This window comes from Saccopteryx leptura, chromosome 4 (assembly GCF_036850995.1).
Source record: "Saccopteryx leptura isolate mSacLep1 chromosome 4, mSacLep1_pri_phased_curated, whole genome shotgun sequence".
Lineage (NCBI taxonomy): Eukaryota > Metazoa > Chordata > Mammalia > Chiroptera > Emballonuridae > Saccopteryx > Saccopteryx leptura.
This window is the reverse complement of record NC_089506.1, coordinates 130,298,105-130,322,555: the sequence shown is the minus strand read 5'-3', so window position 1 is coordinate 130,322,555 and position 24,451 is coordinate 130,298,105. Positions and strand designations below refer to the sequence as shown.

Sequence of the window (24,451 nt, the reverse complement as noted above, 5' to 3'; positions counted from 1 at the left end):
ACCAGAGGGCCCCGAGCTTACCCAGTGAATTTTCTTTGCAGAAGGGATGCTGCAAGGGGTACCTGTATGCTATGTGGCAGGGATGAAATGGTTTTCTCTCAAAAAGGACACCTTCATAGCTTCTATCCTCATACACTAATCTTGGCTCAATTCTCTTTTCTATTTTCCTACCTTAACTAAAGTTCTCTGAGTTTACCACACCAAAGCTTCCAAGTCTTTTTAAAATTTTTTTATTTTTTTTATTTTTCTGAAGTGAGAAGCAGGGAGGCAGTCAGACTCCTGCATGTGCCCAACCGGGATCCACTGGCATGCCCACCAGGGGGTGATGCTCTGCCCATCTGGGGCGTTGCTCCATTGCAACCAGAGCCATTCTAGCGCCTGAGGTGGGGGCCATGGAGCCATTCTCAGCGCCGAGGCCAACATTGGAGCCTTGGCTGCAGGAAGGAAAGAGAGAGAGAGAGAAGAAGGAGAGGGGGAGGGGTGGAGAAGCAGATGGTCGCTCCTCCTGTGTGCCCTGACCAGGAATCGAACGTGGGACTTCCACACACCAGGCTGACACTCTACCACTGAGCCAGCCAGCCAGGGCCCCAAGTCATTTTTAAAGCAACTAACCTACAGAAAGAGCATGACTGAATCTCTGTTAGTATTGGGTTTGAAGGCAGACCAGGGACTGTGTTTGAAACCGCAGACCACACCTTTCATACAGCTGTCTTCATCCTGTGGTGGCAGCTTCTTGCCAAGCATGGCAGTTCATCACTAGAGGTCTGACTGTCCCTGCTTCCCAAGTGAATCTCACCGTTCTAGTCTGAAGGCCATGGGAACTTCTAAGCAAGGGTGCAATATAGGGAATCAGCTCGTAGACTTATTTTCTACATCAAGGTGCTGCACAAAAGCAGCACTATAACCCTGCAGTCCTCCATTTCTCTACCGGTCACAGTGCTGGGAGCTGGGAGCAGGCAGGCAGCGCGGTGTAGCTAGGGAAATGTGATCCAGTGTTGGAAAGCACAGAGGAGAGGTGCAGCAGCCTGAGGCATGTGGGAGAGATGCTGTTAGAGGGACTGCAGAGAGCGACTTCCCTGGGATGAGGCAGTCGTGGAGAGCGTGCTGGCACTCCAGAATGTGCAAGGTCTTGAGCCAGCAGTCTTTGGTGTGGGTGTCTGGCCTCAGTGCCAAGGCTGGAAATCGCACAGCAGAAAAGCCCCAGTAGTCTAGTATGAGCTAGAACAACCAGCAAGATAATGGACCACAGCAAAGACTCACTAAATTAAGAGATGGCTCAGAATTGGGAGTAAGACAGAGGTTTGAATCCATCCTCTGACACTTATGAGCTGGGTGACCTTAGAAAAGTCTTTTAACCTAAGCATGATACCACACCTATAAAATAGGCTAATGTTTAACTCATAAGGTGGTTGTATTGATATAAAAACCACTTTTTTTTTTTCTTTTCTTAACTGAGAAGCAGGGAGGCAGAGAGACAGACTCCTGCATGTGCCCCCAACCAGGATCCACCTGGCAAGCCCCAAATAGCGCAATAAATGCTCTGCCCCTCTGGGGCTGTTGCTCCGTAGCTCGGCAACCAACCTATCTTAGCACCGAAGGCAAGGCCATGGAGCCATCCTCAGTGCTCTGGGCCAACCAGTGCAACTTGCTCCAACCGAGCCATGGCTGCAGGAGGGGAAGAGAGAGGGAGAAGAGAGAGAAGGGAAGGGTGGAGAAGCAGATGGTCATTTCTCCTGTGTGTCCTGACCGGGAATTGAACCCAGGACATCCACGTACTAGGCTGATGCTCTACCACTGAGCCACCTGGCCAGGGCCCAGAAGCACATTCTAAATCCATAACAATAACAGCAACTACAACAAAACTGTAACATAGACTAACTAGCACATGACGATAGTTCACACGACGATAGTTCAAAACCTTTCACAGACCCCACCAATATGTAAGCACAGTTTAAGTTAACATAAAATTGACCAGTTATGAGTAAGCAGGTCAGCTTATTTTTGAGGGTATATTTTGAAAGGTGTAGTAACTTGGAGAGAGAGGAGAGAACCCAGGCTAAAATTTAGTGCCCTTATAAAGATAAGCCATCCCCACTGAACAGATCTTACTCAGCAGGAGAGATCTAAATATTGAGCTAATTCTTTTATGTTTCCAAGGCCTTTGATAAATCCGAATTAATTCCCACCTTGTTCCCTAGGAAACAACACCCAAGGTACATGGAACCTTGTAGTTTCTGCCAGCCTGAGGTATGCGAGGTGCCGTTGCCAGGACCTCTCAGGCTGCAGAGGTGCCCTGCCAGGCAGCAGCTGCCAGGCCCCAGTGTGGCCCAGGTCTGGGGCAAGAGCCCCTCTTCCCCCCGAAGATCAGAGTGGGCAGACTTGAACTGTGGCTCCAATTAAATGTTAATTGCACATGTTGTTTGTATTACATGGTTTAAACAAGCCCAGTAAGCAAAATTAATGCATTTTAATATATAAGGATCCTGTGCCAGGCTCACAAAATACTTTAGCCTGCACTATCTCAGATTCCTTGGGGAAGGAGGCAGGTTTAAAATAATTAAATAATAAGGTCCTTATATTAACAGCCTATCCCTTTCACAGTACAGCTGGGGACACTCCAGTACTGTCCTTAGCTCTCCCCCCATGTGCTCCCTTTTCCGACAGCTCAGCTCCAGTCCCCGAAGCACTTGAGGCCGTCTTAAATCTAGTGGCTGCTACTGGCCATTTTCTGAATGTCAGTAGGGAGACTTTCCTTATCATATCAGGGTGCCATGCTTATAAGTTTGACAAAAGCCTCAGCTTGAGTATTTTAAGCCCTCAGGGCATTTCAGGTGGGAGGGTAATGAAGAGTGGGCTGTGGTCTGAGTCCAGGTGCCAGTGGATGTGATGTGTGCCGAAACCACACGCCGTCAGCCTAGGCCGAGGCGGCCCAGGGCCTCGTCTGGACCCTCCGTGGGGCAGGGAGGACGCTGCTGTCTGCCCTCCCCGGGGGTGGGCCGTTCCTCCCAGCACTCATCGAGCTGTTATTACCGTGGTTATTGCCCTGAAAATGCAAGACCGATGTCTCTGAGAAGGGAAGGAAAAGGGTGGGCCTTCAGGTAAACAAAAGTAAAAGTCACAGATGTCATGTCTGAGTACATATTTAGAAAAAGGCACTTCTATCGGAGGATCTCCAGACAGCTTTTAGTGGCTCAGGTGACCGCCACACTTAGGCCTCATCTCACAAGGCCCTGAGAGTGCCCTTGGGGCCCAGGGCAGCATCTCAACAGCCATCTCAGCCTTCATGAGCCTCGCTTAGTGGTGCGCGAGCATCCTCCAAACATACCCTTTTGCTTCCAGTAAAATTACTGAGAAAAAGCCCATGAAGGCTTCCTGTCTCTCAGATTACATGCGGCCCCCTCTCCCTGGCCTTCAGGCCCATGTGACCCAGCTCCTTGTCATCTGTCCAGTTCGCCTCTGCCTTTCACAGCCGTCTGGCCCAGCCCCCTGGCCTCCAGCTGGGCAGGCACGCTCAGCCTTTGATCGCAGGTCCTCTCGCCCGGCTCTCCTCCAGGGCAGCTTTCCGGTTGCTTGACATGCCCCTTCTCAGTGTGGTCCTCTGTCCTAACTGTTAAAGTTTCAGTTGCCTGCCTCTCCCTAACCTGCTCTCCCCACTTCCTCGCTTTGTTATCTCTGCTTTGTACTCATTGCAGGTACAGAATATATTACTTTGAGTCTTATGAAACTGCCAGTATTTGACCTTTTTTTTTTTAAACCTACAAAAATGGTCTTTTATATGGTTCAACCTACTATAGTACTTCTTTATTTTGTTATCCATTTCCATTCTAGACTTTAAGCTCCAGGGGGCAGGGATTTTTGTATATTCGGTTTATTATAAAGCTAGTGTTCAGAATAGTGCTTGGCACATAGTCGACCCATAATAAAATTTTATTAATGTCGGTGCAATTTGTTTTATAATAAAATTATTTCTAAGCCACAGTGCCCCTGGGGAAAGCAGTAAGATAACTGCAGATACCAGTCAGTAAGAATGCCATGGGCCAGCCGGAGCCTCTTGGTTGGCTGGTGTATTCTGCCACACTGTCCTGCTCTAGGCCCGGGAATCCAGGGGTTTAAAAGCAAACTTGTGCCCCAAATTACAAATGGGCTGATGACACTAGCTAACGACACAGAATTAAAGCCCCTGACTTCTTACATGACAGGCCAGTCAACAGGCAAGAATACTGTAAGACATACCAAGTTTGCTGTGGACTGTGTATGGTTTTTCTGGTTCTCAGAATGGAGTGCTTCCAAGGACTGTCCACTGGTTATGAGTTATTTCTGGAGGACAGTGGAAGGTGAGGTGTGCTCAGGATTGAGCCGAGCCAGAAAATGGTCTGATTTCCCTCTGCAGCTTTAAAAAGGCAGTTCTTGGGGCCTTTGTATTGCCTTTTGCCTTAATGCATCATTGATTTGGTGTGTGTTTTATGGTGGGTGATAGAGAAAGTAAGGGACCTGGACAGTGGGCATTTGCTTTTCTTTTCACTGGCATTTCTCCCTGCAACCTAGCTGAGCAGCGGCAGGCCCAGCTGGAAGGAGGAGGAAAAGCAGCCAGTAACCAAAGAAAATACCCCCGAAAGTAACTCTAAGGGCTGGTCATCTCTGCCATGGCTCAACTTGATAGGATGGTACGTGGGTCATACCCTTTTCCACAGCCTTAAAAGAGACCCTAATCCCTGCATCCCATTCTCTTCTCTTCTGCTAACTGCCTCCCAGTCCCTGTACCAGGAAGATGGAAAGATGCCAGCATCTGTTCACCCTGGGGTGACCCAGGGAATGACTCAACCTAATCTGAGGAAGAAGAAAGTACCATATTTCCTCATGTATAAGACGCTCCTTAATTTGGGGGCCCAAAATTTGAAAAAAAAAAAAGTATTACATAAAGTTATTGAACGCAAGTTTCATTCATCATAAAATTCATACAGCTCCTCAAGCGGGAAATGCAAGTAAAAATCCACAACCACTGTCTAAGATGCACTTGGTGTTTAGACCCCAGATTTTTTGGAAAATGGTGCGTCTTATACATGGGGAATAACGGTAACTAAACAGAAACTGACAGCTGAGACACAGCCCTGACAACTCATGGCCTTCTCATGACCACCTGGGCACCTGCTATTACAAGGCAACACCTCTCATGCCCCTCTGCTGTTTTAGTAATATTTTCCTATATCTAGAATGAGCTCTCAGACTGAACCCTGGATTCCCATCTTGCTGCACAGGAATTTTCAGTCTCTACGGGCAACTTAAACGTGGTTTGGATTTAGCTCAAATATATAATTAGATTCCATGGGCAGTCTCATCACTGCCTTTCCAGAGCCAAAAACATAGAAGGTGCTAAAGAAAAAAAGAAACACACCAGGGAAAGTAAAACCATAGTCTTCCTATTTTCTGATCAACATTTAGCACTGACTGTGATTAGACTAGCCACAAAATTATAGGTCTTAGGTAATTTTTTTGTTACTGCCCTGGAATCAAACAATATGCTATCAAATACAAGTTTTAATCAAATCCCTTAGAGAGAAAAACATCTCTATAATCCATTCAAGCCTTGAATGTGGAAAGATGAAGCATTGCTGAATACAGTCAATGTTACTTCACTTGGTCCGAAGAGGCCCGCCTCAAGCTTCAAGAAGACGGAATGCTAGGAAGCGGGGAGCCAGGTCTGAACCACACCTCACTTTGTGAAAGGAGTGGGCTAAGGCTCCATGGCTGTTCCCATGCCTCCTCCTCCCCTCCAGATAAAGCTGCTGACCAAGGGAATGGACTCAGGGTGCTTTTTGGAGGGTGGGGATGGGGTACAGAAGAAGGCCATTGTTCCTGGCCTGAAAATTGTAAGAACTATAGGCTGGTTCCTTTCCACAGAATAGGAAGCAAATCTTTGGACTTGTACGTCTACTTCCTCTTTAGGCAGACTTCTAGACTAAATAGTAGAGACTTCCTAGACCTTGGTTTGCAAAGGAAACTGACTAAGGACAGGAGGAACACACCATCTGTCACTGCTATCCGCAGTGTGTGAGCAGCCTTGGCGAGGGCACAGCAGGCAGCCTGCATGGGGCTGTGGTCAGGAAGCTCGCTCCTGTGCTGTGCAGAGCCCTCCTGTCTCTGAGGGCGCGTGCGCAGCAGACGGGATAAACCGTGTCCCAGCTAGGTCATTCCTGAGGCGTGTCCACTGAGTGCACTGCAGGTGCTTGTCCTGATGCCAGGCACAGTCATGAGTGGCTGTGCCAGGTACAGGAGTCAAGTGGTGTAGGGTTTCATAGGCTTTTAAACACTTGCAGGCTAGTGCTGCTCAAGGACACAGGTCAGACAACACAGACCACCATCCCCTGCTTCACACTGACTATCCTCTTCCACCTGGAAATAACCCCTCATCCTAGTTAAGATGTCACCTCTATGCGAAACATGTCACCACTTCCTGCCAGAATGTTACTCTTGTGCTCCCACTGCCCTGTGCATCCCTCTCTACCTCTTTATGAGGTTATGTTTGTATATTTATTCAACAGCTATTTACTCAGTTACCTACTAAGTGCCAGGCATTATTCTCAACTATGAGGATATAGCAGTACCCTAGCAGGACTCTGCGTCCCTTGAGGGCAAAAAAGGTCTTATTCCTCTTGGTATACCTCCCAGTTTTGTCTTCACTTACCGTAATAAACCTGACGGGTGTGTCACAGATTAAAAAGGTCAAAAGTTCAACTTTATTTCTGGCTCTGAAATGGCCATTGACTCATATAGGAACATGGTAGGAGACTCCATTCCCCTTTCACCATATTTTTGAAAAAATGGAGGCGGGGGGGGGGGGGGGTAAAAGGTCACCCAGTGTTGTTCATCCCTGTGAGCTCTGCCCCGTGACTCGGAGGTCTGGCATATGGTTCTCGCTAAGCCTGAGCTCGAATTTTGTTGACCCAGGCAGCCGTCTCTCTCACAGGAAGAAGCAAAGGCAGATGAGGCAGGAGAGTGACTGGCTCTCTGTACCTCTCCCTGTTTGAGAACACAGCTCTGAGAGTATTCCAGCTGAGGGGACAGCTAGAATCAGCAAGTTTAAAAAGTACTGATAGCACTGGATTAATAGGAAACTTAGGGCAGCCTGTGTGAATTTCAGATCATCTGCCACTGTTCTACCTCCAAGTGGGAAAGAAGCCTCACTGGCTTTTCCATCTCTGTATTTGGTGTTTGCTCTTCCCTACCTTCCCAATATCTAGACAGGGACTCAGCCCAGTCCTTTGTCCTCTTCTCTGCATTCTCTTATCAGTCACACTTGGTCCCACAGCTTTAAATACTACCTCTAGGGTGAGGTCTCATGAATTTTGATCTTAAACTTTGAACCCTAGATTTGTACATCTAGCTGCTTAGTCTTGACCTCCAACCTCCACTTGGACATGGGTCAAACCTAACTTTTGATTCTTATTCCAACTTTTAAAACCTGGTCTTTTCCCTGTGGACCTTATCTCAGCAAAAGGGAATTCAGTTCTACCCAGTGAGGTCAGAACCTTAAGATCATCTGTGACTCCTGTCTTTGAGCCCACATTACTCCCTCAGCAAGGCCTACTATCCTTCCTTCTGCTGTTCCCTTTCCTGGAAAGCTTTTTCTCTTGATTATTCACATAGCCAACTCCTTGATCTTCTTCCAGTCTTTGGTTCAGTATCTTTTCACTAAACCCCACCCTGACTTCCTGTTTAATATTGCAACTTCTTTGCCAGCATAGCTAACCTCTCTTACCCTGGCTATACCTTTTTTTCTCTTCCTTCCACAACACCCATTACCCCTTAACATACTATGTTATTGATTTATTATTGTTTGGTTCATTGTCTGTCTCCACATGCCTGCATGTAAACTCCATGAGGATAGAGAACTTTATGGCTTGTTCTTTATGTATCCCAATTGCCTAGAACAATAGCTGACATGGAATAAGGTGTTCAGTAAATATTGTTGGGTGAATGAAAAGACAGTGTTGTGACTAGATTGTATGTTTAAATGGATGGTGGAAAAGCTTCTTCTGACAGTGTGAATCCCAGGCCTTGACAATTTCGGCTAACAAAACACCAGCCACACTTAGGATGAAACACACACAGGCTCCAAACCATGGGACTGGCTGTCTACTTACTTGCAAGCACTGAAAACTTCCTTTCTGGCTATAGAAAATAGCTGTTTGTGGGAGATCACATAGAAAAAAGTCTATTAAATCTAATAAATTTTCAGTTATCTAAAGATCAGCCTTAGTTTAGCTTCAGAACTCTGAAGTTGTTTCTGACTATACCTGGCTGCAGTAAAGACAGCTGGAAGGACAGGCTGTGGCCGACTCGTGGGACCTGCCTAGGAGCCGTGTGTGCAGGGACACACCTGGAGAAGTTCAGGAAGATGGCAGCAGGCAGAGAGGCGCACAAAGGGAAAGGAAGGCGACGGCCATGGCAGCTGGTGTAAGAGGCAAGGGAAGCAGCATGAGCTAGGAGAGCGGAAAGAAGCAACAGAAGTAGTTAGCACTGCAGGCCAAGAATGTAGACCTACTCTACAGCCCAGGAAAATACCCCTCCAGTCAGCAGCCCAGAGGGCAGTGTCTCAGGCTGGGGAGGGCAGAGGGTGCCCTGGAGGGAAAAGTATCTTTCGGCTTCCAGTAGAAGAATAACAGGCTTAGGTATTTGGTGTGAAGTGTGGGACCCTGAATCAGTACAGTTCGTGTCCAGAGTGTTATACAACAACTTTATGCAAGCTAATATTTATCTGTGATACTAACCTCTCTTTTCTATCTAGATTATTTTTCCCCAAATCATCTTTCGTGGTGACTGTTGGAAGGTCATTTTGGCAGTCTCTATAGCTATTTGTAGGTCATCAACTTTTGTTAGATGGGACACTTTCTCTTTCACAGTACCCCAAGCAAACAGATACTGTTAAGGCTGTGCCTTGAGGAAGGCACACCGTATCAGACCACTTCCCTATCCATTGAATTTGCTGTCAAGCAGTTTTCTTCCCAAAGATCATGGTATGAACCTATGGAGTTCTCATGTGCAGGGACTTTGGGCACACTCTGTAGTGATCATTCTCAGTTACCCTCTGTTTTAGGAAGAGAAGAGATGCAACTTAAAATATTTCATAGATAAAAAATAAAAATCACAAGAGAATGGTTCAATTACCTGGAAAACTAAATAGAACAATGATAGTAAAAAAGAAGTGTTACTCTAACATAATATACATCTGTCCTGTAATAAAACAGCATTGGTTCCAAGGCTGCCTGGATGCCTCAAAGTATGTATTTTAAACTCATAGGAATTTCTATTTAATGGTAAACTTGTTTACAGAGGTGAGGAGTGTGTTTCCTCCTATTTCTTGGCTTCTGTGTCTCCATTCCAAATCTACACTCAGTGCCTGTGGCACAGTCCTGTATATACATGTGATGTTGACCAATTTCATGTGTTATTTCTGATTCCTGTTTCCTTTCTAGTCTTCACATCTTTGGAAGAACCTTTTGGAAAGGAGTTCTATGGTAAAAATGGTCAATTCCAAGTAAAGATGACATGGAGTTAGTGATAAACACCTTCCCCCAATTTTATATATCCATTATTAATACTTTAAAGATGGAAATTTATACAGGTGATTAGAGTCTTTTAATGGCCATAATGATAACAGGTTATATAATAACAATGGTAGCAGTTCATGCTATGAGCACTACAATGTGCCAGGCACTGACTAAACACTAAACATAATTCATTCAGTCCTTGCAACAGCCTTATGAGGTTGGTATTATTAATACTGTCATTTGAGAGATGAGGAAACTGAGGCACAGAATGATAGATTGATTAAGTAAGATTACACAACTAATCAGTGGTGAAGCTGGGACTTAAACCCAATCCATATGCCTCAAGAGTCCCCTCAGAGATATGCTTCTAAGACAAAAGCATTTGTTCAGCTGCAGAGGGGAAAATGATATGTACTCAAATGCCAGCAGCATACTTACACCTGTGAGAGGTTAGAGAACAGGTGATGGAGAACAGTTATTTAATGAGAAACCGCAGAAATGCTGCAACAAAATAAAGATCACCTATTGTCAGGCAGGTTGACTCACTAACCCTATGGCAAGACAAGATGAGGTCCCATTCATACCTCCCTTCCATCACAAGCTAAGTGTCACCAGCCTACTTATTATAACATAGATGCCACTTTGGAATGGCTACCTTTAGCCAAGGTAACTTATAGAAAGAGAATCTAGTGAACAGGTCAGAACAGTATAAGGTTTGCTATGATGTCCTCTTCTGAAGGACGTGGAACACCTGCTTGAGCAGAAAGCTGCAAATACAGCACAAAACCCATCAGATACCAGAGGGAAAAAATGTAAGCTGTATAATCCACTTACACTTTAGTCTTTTCTCAGAGATTCTGTATGCTTGGGAACTCTAAAATCGCATATCCACCTGAATGCCATCCACCACCAACAAAACAAATTTAAAAAGGAAATCTATGTCCTTTCCAGGACAGACATATATAGCCATTCAGACAAAATCCAGCACTGAGAGCATTCTTAGTCCCAAAATGGCATCCCTCTAGCAGGTCAGGCCATTGTTAACCACTCTGCCTTCTTCAAGTAGCCTTTCTTAACAGAGCTGATGATCTTGGTCTTTCCTGACCTCCTCCTAGCTTGGACTCTTTGGACCATTATTCTTACATGGTAGGTTTGAATTAATCCTGTGTTAAAAGAGATTGCTGTCTCATTGTCCACATGCAGGGGTTGTTGCTCTCAATCTTAGGCATCTGGCACTCATGAAATCTTGATTGTGACAACTGCAGACACGTGGGATGGTGGCCCCTCAGCCCCTTCTTTCCACCCAAGTAGTGTTCTGGTCCTCTGCCTCCCAAGCCTCAAAGCTAATTAGAGTTTATATTCCCACCTGCTTGATGTCTCCAGATGCCAGGACAGGCCACTAGCCTCAATACCAAAATCTGTTAGCCATTCAGAGTCAGGAGTATTTGAATGGTGTTTAAAAATAAGAGCAATACAAAGTATTATAACATGAATTAAGGATTTCTGCCCAAGAACTGCTACTTTTAGTTAATCTATACCTTTGAAATCACTTTGCCCAAAAAGGATTTTCAATTTTTTAATAAAAATTTATTCTGTAAAAGCCAAACAAATTTGATTTTAGTGATTGCCAATTCTGAAATGATCCGTATTGGTTCTTAGTATAATGGCTCCATTAATTATTTATGCTCTAAGTGTTTGGGAGGGCAGAGTCCAAGTCAGAATCGAGACTTGCCAGCATTTGCTCAATCCTCTATGGTACTCTTTATTTTTTAAAATTGACTTTAGAGGAATGGGTGGACAGAGAGAGAGAGAGAGAGAGAGAGAGAGAGAGAGAGAGAGATCAATTTGTTTCACCTATTCATGCATTCATTGGTTGATTCTTGTATGTGCCCTGACCAGCGATTGAACCCTCACCCTTGGCATTTAAGGACACTTGAACGAACTGAGCAACCTGGCCAGGACCAATCCTTTATGCTTTTCAAATACTTAGAAACTGAGAGCTGTGCTAGCACAGTAAATGTAGATTTACTAAGCACCTATTATATATGTAGCAAGCCCCATTCAGAACACTAGAGATAAAACTTTGAAAAAGACACAATCTGTATACCCTTGCTTATATTCCCTCACACTTTTGGACTTCACACACTAGTACAACAGTGAGAAGAACTACGGGGTCAATATTTTTATTCTGCTAATATAAAGACACTGAAAATGACCAGTATCACCTCTCATATATTTTCAATACCAAAAGGCTTGAGGATGTAATCTAAGAACAGTAGGTGCTCAATGTGAGCTCTAGAAAATCTTACTATATTGGCCTTATCTTTCTCGTTTTTGCTGAGGACTGATGGAAAATTTAGCACAGAGTGGACCTGTCCTTGGTCAAAGGCAGTAACTCCTGAGAGGCCCTGAGGGCTGCCAGGGGCCCGTGTTAGGATGGATCCCCTTTCTGAGACTCTTCTTTGTTTACTGTGCCAGTAATAGTCAAGAGGCTCTTCCTACACTCTTCCTTTGGAGTCCAGAATCTAAACTTGTTTTCACTGTTCCTCATTTTAAAGTTTCAAGAGTTTCTGGACAAGCTAGACTGGGCCCAACTTGGATATTTAATAACTCTGCTTTGACAGCCAGGTCAGGAACTGGAGGTCAGAGGTTCACTGGTGATGAAAGGGGTTTTCAGTGGATGAGCACAGTGTCTTTGTAGAGCAGATTATAGTTACATGCCAGCTTGGTACAATATCAATAATAGAGGTTTTGAACCAGCAAGATTTTGAGGGGATGAAGAGGAAAAGTAAAGGATCGGGTGTCAATTTTTTGAAAATGCTTGTATTAATGCTCATACCATTTCCCTGGGAGAGCCTGGTAGGATACTTGTTTTCCACTAAAAACACTCCCATGGAATTATAATTGGCAAGAAAAAGACTCTTCCAGGGTGGGGGCTGGAGAGCAATTGACGGAGCAACATAAAGAGAATTCTTTGGAAGACAGTCTGCATAGTTGTCATAAAAAGAGCTTATGACCAAGGCCCCAAGAGGAAGTTTGTTACAATTACCCAAAATTAAGAATTGCCAGATGCCCTTAGAATACGTAGAGAAATAATAGAACGTAAGATGTACTTCTCTCTTGCTGAAGCCTCCCTCAATCTTTCTCGGCAGTGATTCATGTTTATGCAAATTGCTGCACTGGCGGTTTCTACAGCCTTAATCCCTAACAGTTAAAGAGTATCCCAGCAAACTCATTTAGCCAGATTATTTTTTCCCATGCGTTAGTGGTCAAGTTTTACATCACATTCCAAGTGAGAGGCTGTTTTCTGAGCTGTTTATATACAACTGGGACAAACTCATTAAATACTTTTTGATAAATTATTCATCTGACATGGAGGACTAAGAAAGTACTCCTGTTTGACAATAACCAAAATACATTGATAATTCAAAAAAAAGCTGCCCAAATAAATAAAATGCAGTACATTATATACTAGAGTAAAAGACACAAAACATTTAGTTACTGAGCTATGAAATATTCAGGACAATAAGTAAATTTCTTGCATGCTAAGGTCTTGGGGTCCAAATAATGTTAAATAATTCCTACAATGAAGCAGATGCCATCTTTTCAATATGAGGTCCCTGCAGTTGGCCTTGAAACGCTGAACACAACCACTGAATTTTGGTATGAACTTTTTAATATTAGCTTCATTTTCTCAATATGTGTATTTTAGATTTTATCTGTACTAGGGGTTATCTTTAAAAGAAGATTGCTGGCCATTTAAAAAGCTCTTGGGAACATAGTACAGTAACTGAGCTCATTTACTAGTATGGTTGTCTGTGGTACAGCACAGTTCTTCACAGGAGGTGCAGATGCTCCTGCAGTAGCATCACAGCGTGGAGTGCCATCATTGCATCACACGCTTAAGGGTGCCTGCACTGTCTGTGTAGACATTCAGAGCCACACACATAGATCATCCATGACTCTGTGATAATTTATGGCTACAACTAAGTGGTTATCATGGCAAACCACTCTCCACATTTTATTTGCATATTAATTACTACAGTGTTTTTCAACCAGTGTGCCATGGCACACTAGTGTGCTGTGAGACATGGTCAGGTGTGCCATGAGGAAATTAAACATGGGTCCCCAAACTACAGCCTGTGTGCCGGATAAGGCCCGCGGAGGCTATTTATCCGGCCCGCCGCCAGCCGCCTCCATCCGAACATAAACATTCCCCTCACAATCCCTCCAGCTATCAGCGACAGGAAGAGTGGAGGCACAGGGAACGCTCACTGACCAATCACCTTTTAGGATTCATCCCAACCACTAGAGATGAACCAATAGCAGGCCGCCTCTCATCCACACCCAGGAAAGTCCTGCTCGGGCTGCCCCGCACTTGTCATTGTGTGGCTGCTGCGAGTAGTTAAAGCTGCTACTCCTCCTCATGGTCCTGATTTCTAATCCTGGTCAGGACTGGAGGTAAATGTTGCCACCACTAGATGAAGCCTCAGCCTCAGCTGGTTATGTCTATCCTGATGGTATAGATATTTGACCTTTTTTTTTTTTAAAGAAGCCCCCGCAGAGGGTGATATACAATGCATCACAATGTTATCTAACTTTAAAGCTAAAGTTTGCTGATCTTCCTTTGGACAGTTTTTGGTTATCTGTTGCCAAGGAGTTCCCCATTCTGACCAACAAAGCTATTTTGACATTGCTCCTGTTTTCAACCACATATCTATGTGAGCTGAGCTTCCCAAGCTTGACTGCGATAAAAACTAAAAACAGAGAGAGACTGAGAACTGTTGAGGAAGAGATTCTGTGTGACTTTCTATCATTCCTGCCAGGATATCCCTTTTGTGTTCATCGAAACAGGCCCAGGTTTCATACTAAATGACTATAAATACATTTAGAAACTATATTATTAACTATAGTATAATATGTACTGTGTTAGAGTATCATTTTGGTAGGTGGTGTGCCCCAGGATTTTGTAAATGTAAAAAATGTGCGGCGGCTCAAAAAAGGTTGAAAATCACTGAATTACTACATATAGCTGAATATCTGAATTTTAAGACAGTTGCAGTTTTTCTTCTACATCTTCTAACTACTTTTTCAAAAATAGATCCCAGTCCCTAGATTTACTTAAATTAATGCCTGCCTTGTCCACTTGCTTTTAGATAGTTTTTTATCTAAAGATATGGTTGAGTTCTTTGTTCTCTTTATGTATAATTTTTTTTCTTCTTGCTTCTCTAGAGTAATTTCTGAAACGGCGACTCTAATAAAGAGTGGAAACTCAAGAAATTGTAGGCCTGAGTCTACAGGTCTTTGCATTCAGTAGGCATCCAATAAAAACTACCTGAAATGAAATTTAATTCTGGCTGCCTTACATTTCTGCATTCTTTAGTTTTCACCAAGGGATTACTAAAGGTCAGTGAATTAGTAAATGTGTCATAATCAGTAATATTCTTACACTGATTTAGTCATAGACTATTAGAACTGATTTCTGACAGAGGCATTACTGTTCAGAGAGCCAGAAATCAAGACCTGCCTTTGACAGTCAGAGCTTCCAGTGCCTCTTTCTAAAACAGGAAAGGAGAAGTGGGATGTACCCTCTACTTTCCTGATGCCTTTTCTTTGAGGATATTTTGAAGTTGGGCAACCAAGATCACACACTACCTTCTCAGGGATAGCCAGGTGGACTTTTCAGGTGTAAATTTATGAGGCAAAGTCCCTGTGAAAGTCAGGAATCTCTTCCTCTTTCTGTCTGCATGCCAAACCCCTTATTTCTGTCTCCTCCTCAACACCTGATCTGGCCTTTTTGTCCTGGGAATGAATGGGTAGGGCATGGGGTAAATCAAAATGGTTGCTGGGACCAGGTTGAGTTATGGTTGCCTTCTTGCTGCTAAGGTTATTTTTTTACAACAATTAGATGGCCCTGCCCGGTTGGCTCAGTGGTAGAGCGTTGGCCTGGACTGTGGATGTCCCAGGTTCAATTCCTGGTCAGGACACACAGGAGAAGCACCCATCTGCTTCTCCACTCCTCGCCCTCTCACTTCTCTCTCTCTCTTCCTCTCTTGCAGCCATGGTTTGATTGGAGCGAGTTGGCCCTGGGCGCTGAGGATGGCTCCATGGCCTTGCCTCAAGTGCTAAGATAAGTCGGTTGCCAAGCAATGGAGCAAAGGCCCCAGAGGGGCAGAGCATCGCCCCCTAGTAGGCTTGCTGGGTGGATCCCAGTTGGGGCACATGCGGGAGTCTGCCTCTGCCTCCCCTCCTCTCACTTGACTAAAAAAAAAAAAAAAAAAAAAAAAAAATAGAATTCCAAGTCTTGGATAATGATCAGGGTATATTTCATGTGCCTATCTATATATCCACATACTTTCCTATTTATGACAGCAGTTCCACAAAGCAGCAAAGGCAAAACCCTCCACTCTCCTCTCTAGGATTCTCTCCCTTTTATTCCTTTTCCTTCTTTTTTCATATTGTCCTCCTTCATCCTCAATTATTGCTCACTTCCAAGAAAGCTGAGTCTGCACACAAAGCCTTGAGCAGCGAGCAAACCCTCTAGCCCAACCCAGCGGAGGCAGAGTTCAGCCCCACAGCAATCTATCTGGTCAGACTGATGGAGCAGCTTGCAGAAGCAGTCCTGCTGGACAGAGACAGATGTAGACGGAGGCTAGAGGGAGTAGAGAGCTTAAGAGCCAACCAGACACAAAGATGCAAACAAGCATCGGAGGGGAGACTGGAAGACAGCAGACAGCCAGGCTCAGCATCTCATGTGCTAGTTCAACCCTCATGGCAACCCCAGTGGAATAGTCCAAGCCAGCACAAGTGAGCCAAATCCTGAGCTCATTTTAATGGCTTCTGTCCCAAACCTGAGTCACTGGGGACTCCACAGAGTTCTAAGAGAGCCCTCATGCATTTCCAAAAACAAACTGCTTGATGCTGTCATGGAAAACCTGGATCTCTGTATTCTATGGTTTCACTATGGATTACATCCAGGTCACAACCTAAGGAAGACAGCTGGCAAAAACCACCCGGCTGGCCAATTACTCAGCTTTTGTAATGACTCCCAGAGGGCTATGAACCGATGTATGTTACTGGCTCTGCCAAGTCCTAGACAAGTCCTCACCAATGAAGACCAATCAGCTTGTGATTTACTCTGCCAGGGAGTGGGGAAGCCACCTACAATCAACACTCAGCTGCTAGAAGCTGCCTGCAGAGAGGAGAGGAATGAAGAACGTTTATATATGTCAAGGGGAAGAGGAGTGAAAAAAGTTCTTTGCTTTCCTGTCAATTCAACTGCTATCTTTAGCTTTTTATAAAAATTGCTCTAAGGACAACAGTAGTCCCACCAAAGTCATAAGACTGCTCTATACTCTTCAGCCCCAACATGCAGGCTTTTGAGGGACCAGGGAATAGCACCATACAGTGTAATCATGGTTGATTTCAACAGAACCAGGTCAATTCTAAAGACTTTAAAAGGCATCCCTATTCCTTAGAATGCAGCAATTCTAGGAAACAAAAAATATACTAACACCTGCCAAGGAAGTCACATCACTACCACTTATCTACTGTGTGCCACGCCCTGTGTTCAAGCCTTCCTCAATATTCTCTCATTTAATCCTCAAAACCCTGAGGTATGTACTAAAACTACTGTTATACCCATGTTATAAGAGAGAAAACAGGCTTAAACTGAGGTCAGTTGGTCACCACCATTCCACAGCCTTTAAGGTGAGGTCAGGCCTGATCCAGGACCAGGCCGAGGCTTGAATTTACACTGCTACTGAGAGTGAGTGTGGAACACCAAGGGCATTTATGCACAAGTATTTAGGAAGTGCCAGCTAGGTGCCCACCTAATGGGCCTAAAAGGCAAATCCTGCTGAGTTTACAGTCGAGTTGTATTTTATCATTATTTTTTAAGTAATCCAGATGTTGAGATTTCCACTGAAGTAGCAGATTTCTTTTACATTCAGTTTCTGAAATCAAAATATCATGATTTTGAAGATTTATAATTTTTATAGCCAATTAAGGCCATAATGTCTGTTGCCTATTTATTCTTTAAAATTAGGTGTAGTAAAGGCATATGCTTACAATATCTTGTAATTTTTCATCCAGTTGCAATTTACAAAACTGTCATTTTTGCCAAAATGAAAGTTGTAAGAAGAAACAGTCTGAATGTATTTCCAGAGAATATCCTTTTGTTCTGGCAACAGCCTACTTTTTTCACCATTTGTTTCGGTGTCGAACAGAGCCAGTCAGGGCTGCGAGAAGGGGGGGGGGGGGGGAAGACTGATGCTTCCAGCTGCACTGAGTCCTTGGCTGAGGCTGAGGCTATGGCTGAGCAGATGCTGTTAGCAGACTGGCCAAGCAGAAAGAAAGCAAGTCAGCTGCTTCAGACACACAAACTTTCTTAGCCACAAGAGTCAAGGCCCAAAGCTGTCGTTTATGTTGGCTTGAGCTACCTGGTGTAGACCCCCATCCATGAGGGAGAAAGAGCCCAGTGAGTATCCCTTCAGATGCCTTCCCCCAACACGAGGGCCAGCTGATGAGTGCTTAATCCTTCTTTCCCATGAATTCTTCTTAGAGGGATGCAGTTCAGCTGGAAGAATGGAAGCAGCTGCTTTTCCCACACTTTAGTGCTGAGTCTCAGATCAGTGGGCCCTAGAGGGACAGTCCAACTATACAGGAACCTCTGCCTCCTGCCAACTTATAATTTCGACTAATTTCAGACCTCTTAAGCTCCTATGTGTATGCATGGGGAACCTGAGAGATGGGTGTGGGGAGAAATTAAGATTTTATTTAGAAAAGGTAAGCTGGAAGAGACATGTGACCAACAGACTTGCACCAAGGGTGTGCTGCTACTTTTTCTTCTCAACCCCTTCTTCCCAGAGGCCTGATGCATACAGACAGAGAAAGAGGGAGAAAGAAAGAGAGCAGTCAAGAATAACTCATTGGACTGTGTAAATAATACCGAAGGTACGCACTAATCTTTGTGCCAAAATGAATGCTCTTGCCAGTTATGTGAAATAGCAAACAAGCACCAAAAGATTTGTTGGACTAATCCACCTTCTTAGAGATTGGATTCAATGAACTAAAATAAACATCTTATTAAAAACTACATGCAAATAGTATTTAAGGCTCAAGGGTATCTCTAAGTTGTTTCTGCATGACTGTAAAAGACAGGTTGTGGTGTTTGGGCCTAAGATGCCCTGCTCCTCACTGTAAATGCCCACTGATTTGCTGGAAGGCATTGCTTCTCAGGATGAGAAGCATTCTTAGGCATAACAAACCAATTTCACCTGCATACCAGCATATTGATAAAACTCACCATAAATGCACACAAAATTGCCTCTTTGGTCAACCAGAACTCTTAATAAATTATGTGCTGGCTTCCCTTCATCTATATGTTCATACTGACTTTCTAAAAGCCTTTGGTCATACTTCTCAACAAAAGTTTGAAGATACACATATGCATATATGCACATACCCCGAGTCTCTGTGTGTCAGGGGAATAAAGTAGGAGCATTTCTTCTACAAGAAAAATTTGAATTGGTATTGAAATAATCTTATTTAACATTTCTAGGAGGTGACATGACAAACTGAAGGGGATAAATTTCAGATTTCAAAAGTGAATCAAAAAGGAGACAATGAGTTTCACAGAATCAAAATCTAAGATTAAAAAAGAAAATCTCAGATAAGGTCACATTGTCCAATCTCCCTATTTTTCAGAAGAGGAAGGCCAAGGTCTGGAGAGGTAGTGCATTTATCTCAAGGTAGTTGCAAAGCTAAAAATTAGAATCCTGGCCTTCCAAATTCTGGGAGTGCCTGTGGGTGCCTGGACCATTCCTGGCATAGCTGATCCTGGCAGGTAAAGAGACGAGCATTCAGAGATTTGCCTCAAGTGTATCCCCCATGCAGACAGACCAGGATGGTGGAGCAAGTCCTCTGTCATTTCTCTGGATCCATTACCACACACACACACACCCCTTACAGGGGGCCTACGCCTATGATTTGAGGAACCAAAAACATCAGCTGTTTGGGGGGAGTGGAACTGTTTGACCTGTTTATTTGGAAGCCAACCCTGCTGAGCTCAGCATTCTCTATTAAGGCAGATGAATGAATTAATTTTGGCTCCATTTCTTCACAGGCCTGGACACTGCCAGGCTCAGTGTTTGCTCATCTGCACTGCTGAGGAGTTCTGGTTCTGTGCATGCAGCTTTAGAACTTGGGGAGGGGATGAGTCACCTGTGCCTTTCACATAGGGTTGTAAGTGGATTTGTTTCTCCTGTTAGAGTCCAGATCAATAAATAGCTTAGTTATGATTGTTGAAAAAGTTAATTTCTTCTGAAAATCAAAGCAAGAGTCTATGCCTCTACTTCCTTGAGGATGTCTTCACACTACTGCGCGCACACACAGACACACACACATACACGTTTGTGCGTTTCTGCCATCTAGAACAAGTCCCTGAGCCTAGACACATTGATTCCTGCCCCTCTTGGGTCAGGATCCACCTTCAGAGCCACGTGGCAAAGTCCAAACATGCCATGGCCTTGGCAGTTTTCTTGTGGCGCACAGCCACCGCTATCGGTTGGTCACCATTAAGAGCTGATACCTTTGTCTCCACCAATTTCTAACCAGCTCATTAGTGAGATATTCCCAGAAAGTGGAAATAGTTTATATTTTCTGGTCTGCACAAAACATTTGTCAGACTTCAGGAGACAATTTAAACCAGAATATTAAAGTCATTTTTTTTTTTTTTGTATTTTTCTGAAGCTGGAAACGGGGAGAGACAGTCAGACCCCCGCATGCGCCCGACCGGGATCCACCCGGCACGCCCACCATGGGCAACGCTCTGCCCACCAGGGGGCGATGCTCTGCCCCTCCGGGGCATCGCTCTGCCATGACCAGAGCCACTCTAGCGCCTGGGGCAGAGGCCAAGGAGCCATCCCCAGCGCCCGGGCCATCTTTGCTCCAATGGAGCCTTGGCTGTGGGAGGGGAAGAGAGAGACAGCGAGGAAGGAGGGGGGCGGGGTGGAGAAGCAAATGGGCGCTTCTCCTATGTGCCCTGGCTGGGAATCGAACCCGGGTCCCCGGCACGCCAGGCCGACGCTCTACCGCAGAGCCAACCCAGCCCTTCCAGCCCGCTTCTTCCCCTGCCAAAGCTGAAATCATCTGGGCTGGGGCTGACAGCCAGTGGCAACCAGCTTCAGCCTGTGAATGGAAACCCACATTTACATTCCTTCTCAGCATAGAGTGCTTGCTGCAGGGTGCCTAACTCCTCAGTGGGTACACTACTTGGAAAGCATTCTTTTAATTTAATGGGAAAAGCAAAGAGTAGGAGTAGTTACTCCAACTAAACCAGGGGTCGGGAACCTTTCTCGCTGAGAGAACCATGAACGCCACATATTTTAAAATGTAATTCCATTAGAGCCATACAATGACCCGTGTACATTATGCATTATCCAATAAAAATTTGGTGTTGTCCCGGAGGACAGCTGTGATTGGCTTCAGCCACCCGCAACCATGAACATGAGAGGTAGGAAATGAATGGATTGTAATACATGAGAATGTTTTATATTTTTAACGTTATTTTTTTTTTATTATTATTAAAGATTTGTTTGCAAGCCATCAAAGAGCCACATCTGGTTCGCGAGCCATAGGTTCCGGACCCCTGAACTAAACCCAACAACTTATAACTGGAGTAAATAGCAATGAAGAATGTGGAACAGCCAAGAACAGACACTACTCTCCATTAGAGGGGAGTGACTAGGCCAGCGTGTTCATATGGCTGAGGATCTACCTTCGCAAAGTCAACCTGACCAGACAGAAAAGGGTCTTCAAAACCAGCAGTAAATGAGTCTGTGAGTGTGTGCCCTGCACACCAAGCCCATCCCGCTCTCAGGCCCCTTCCCTCTCTCGCACACTTACCTGCAATTCCTTGCAACAGCCCACACACATTGAAAATACTTTTCTTCATGATGCTTTGCACACACATGGTGAAAACGGACACCAGGGCCACTGTGCAGAGGATGAAGATGCCGATGGCTAGGAAGATGGCAGTGGCCTGCCAGAAGCCGCTGGCGATCTCCCCGAAGGTCTCGGCGTAGGGCCCACACAGCGTCTCCCGGGGGACGTGCTGAACCCCGGGGTTGCGGATGCAGCGGGCGTAGATGCCCAGGGTGGGGTGGTAGGGCTCTGAGGGGCCGCTGCTCGGTTGGTCAGACTCAGCAACGCTGCGGGTCTTGGCTTTTCCAATCAGCCAGTCTGCGCTCATGAATGCAATGAGCTCTGCAAAAGCCACCACAATACTCAGGAGGGTCCAGAGCATCGAGCGACAGGTGACAATGACATGACACATATTGATGTTCAAGGCGGAAAAAAAAAGGAGTCCACGGGATTAATAGAAGCCGGTGGGAAGGAGGCTCAGGCGGCCTCAGGGACGTCGCTGCGGCAGGGCACTCACTCCCACAGCTGGAGTTCCTTTCTCCAGGCCTCTGGCGCACCGTGCCAGGTAGTCACGCTGCCATGTCGGAGCTCGGGAGCGCGGCTGCCAGCCTCACCTAGGGGCAGAAGGGAGGAGGCGGTCAGCAGTGCCAGGCCCCGCCCCTGAGGCCACGGCCAGCGAACTTGCAGGTCCCCAATCCCATTGTGAGCTTGGACCCGCTGCCCTGCCGCCCAACTCCCTGCACCGCTGACCTTCGGGCCCGCCTGCTCGCCCAGGTCGCCACTGGGTCCTCGTAGAAGCGTGCTGGAGCAGAGCCTGGTGCCCAGGCAGCACGCGGCACATTTGCGGGTCTCCTCTGTTGCCTGTCCTCCCCTCCCATACTCAGAACTGACTGGCGGCTCCCTTATCTTCAGGCAGCGAGAAGGGGGGCAAGAGCCCGTGCCAGCCCCTCCACCCACCCCAGGGCATGCTGTGGCCCCGGGCTCCAGCTCCTTTCTTTTTAGAAAGAGTCAAACAGCATAGGGATCCAGACAGATCCTGATATAACTGGCAGCAAACTGTCAACTGACAGGCCATGCTTTTTAAAGTTTACAGGTCTCTTTGCCTGCTATTCTGATACTAGACCAGCTAAGTTTAAAAAATAAACAAACCTGCACCAGAAGGTTTTCCTTAACAGTAGAGAACAGCAACACCTAGTTTTTTTGCCTGGGAATCAAATGACTAGTATAGGCAGAGTATTTGCTTCACAGCTAAATGAGAATATAAAAAGAAACAATGCCATAAAAAATAATAATGCATTGCTACCCAAACTTATTTTTTATCCATTTCTCAGAGGACCATTTTTAGACAAAATAAACTGTACTAATTAAAACTCAAGAAAAAAAATGCATGACTTAGTCATTTGGGGAAATTATTAAAAAATAACCATTGACTAAGTGTCTTCACCACTGAGCGGACTTGTTGACAACAGAAACTGGCCTGTAGAGAAGGAACTGTCCCAATTCATCACATGTGCCTCTGCCCGAGCTCCACTCACTGCAGGTCTGGACCTCAACATGCTCATTGTTCCTGATCTCACAAGGACTCATTCTGTTCCCATGGACAAATGGCTTCATTACCAGAGGGCTTCACTCTAACAGCTCAAACCTGAAACGGGCCACAGTGCTTGTCGGCAGCCCCATTTTCTGCCCTCTCTCCGAGGTCACGTCTGACATCTGGGTGGATGGCTCTGTTCTGAACGATTAGATATTGTTAACCCAGGTCATGTCAACTACAAAGAGCCCCATGGCATGTTGGCAGGAGGTGGGGAGAGAGGGAATGTGGGAAGTGGGGAAATAAGGAAGCCTGGGGTCAAAGTTTCTATACCATGCCAGCTGACATCTAGTGAGAGCGACTAATCTCATGCAATACAACACATTTAAAAGTCTTCTTACAAAATGCTGTTTTGGGAAATTAGTGCAATTCTAAAAACAGGCACATAATTGTCAGTGTGTGCATAATGAGGCAGTTTGGAGGACTGGGGAAGGGAGAGCGGTGGTATGTTCAACTACAAGAGTTTTGGAATCCACCAGGTCAGGGCTCCAACTCCAGTTGCACCACTGACTGGGCCATGTGATGTCTGACTGCTCAGGGATCTGCTTCCTCAGCTTTCAGCTTCCTCATCTACCAGATGGGGATAGTAAGAGCGCCCTGTCTCACAATGTTGTCAGGAGTAAGCAAGAATCTGTTAAAGCACCTTGCTCAGTGTGTGGCACAGTAAGCGCTCAATAAATACCAACTCCTTTCCCTCAGGGGCTTTCCCCCTAACATGGTGACACTGGTCAGACAACAATTTAACTGATGTTATTTGCTCAGTAGATAACAGAAACTTGGCCATTACATGCAGAGAAAGATTAAGCACAGGCTATTTAGAAACCAATGAGGTCAGTGATGTCTATGCTTCCCTGGTGGGCTTTCAGGGCAGGGTCTTAGTCTGACTTCCTGTTTCCCCACTGCCTGACCCGCTGCCAAACTCAACCCTGAAAAATAAATTAGCATTAGGCCAGAAGTATAACCTACTCCCACTCATTCGTTCTCGTCTGCCCCCCCCCCCCATATAATTAAATAGAAATGCTTTTGAAGAAAAACCAGTACAAAAGAGCTTTGGAAGAGGTTGTTAATAATGAAAGCAGCCATTCTGAATGAGAACAAGAAAACAGTCACAATGACTCCCTGGAGTCCCCAAGAAACTGTGCCCACCCATCAGGCTCATAAACACTCTGAGACAAGTGAGAGCCCAGCCTGTTGGGAGAAAATGAAGCTCCACAAAGTCTTCCAATTTGATTAGGAAGCCAATTTACTGTTAATGCCTGGCCTATCTCCATCCCTGCCCTCTTCTGTTTAATGGCAGTGGTCAATGTGAATATAAAACCTCTCTCTATGTATTTGTCCTCTTGCAGAACCTCAGGACCGCTACAACCTCTCAGGTGACTTGTATGTT

At 45.3% G+C, this 24,451-nt stretch overlaps 1 protein-coding gene across 2 annotated transcripts in view; it reads right to left on the bottom strand.

Annotated features, from left to right (window-relative positions):
- The window catches only part of LHFPL2 (LHFPL tetraspan subfamily member 2), a 195,878-nt gene that overhangs the window by 5,520 nt on the left and 165,907 nt on the right, over nt 1-24,451 (bottom strand). For both annotated transcript variants that reach the window (XM_066381704.1, XM_066381703.1), the window contains one exon: nt 21,456-22,087. In XM_066381704.1, the coding sequence (XP_066237801.1) occupies nt 21,456-21,885 (430 nt within the window). In that variant the 5' untranslated portion in view covers nt 21,886-22,087. The remainder of the gene's footprint in view (nt 1-21,455; nt 22,088-24,451) is intronic.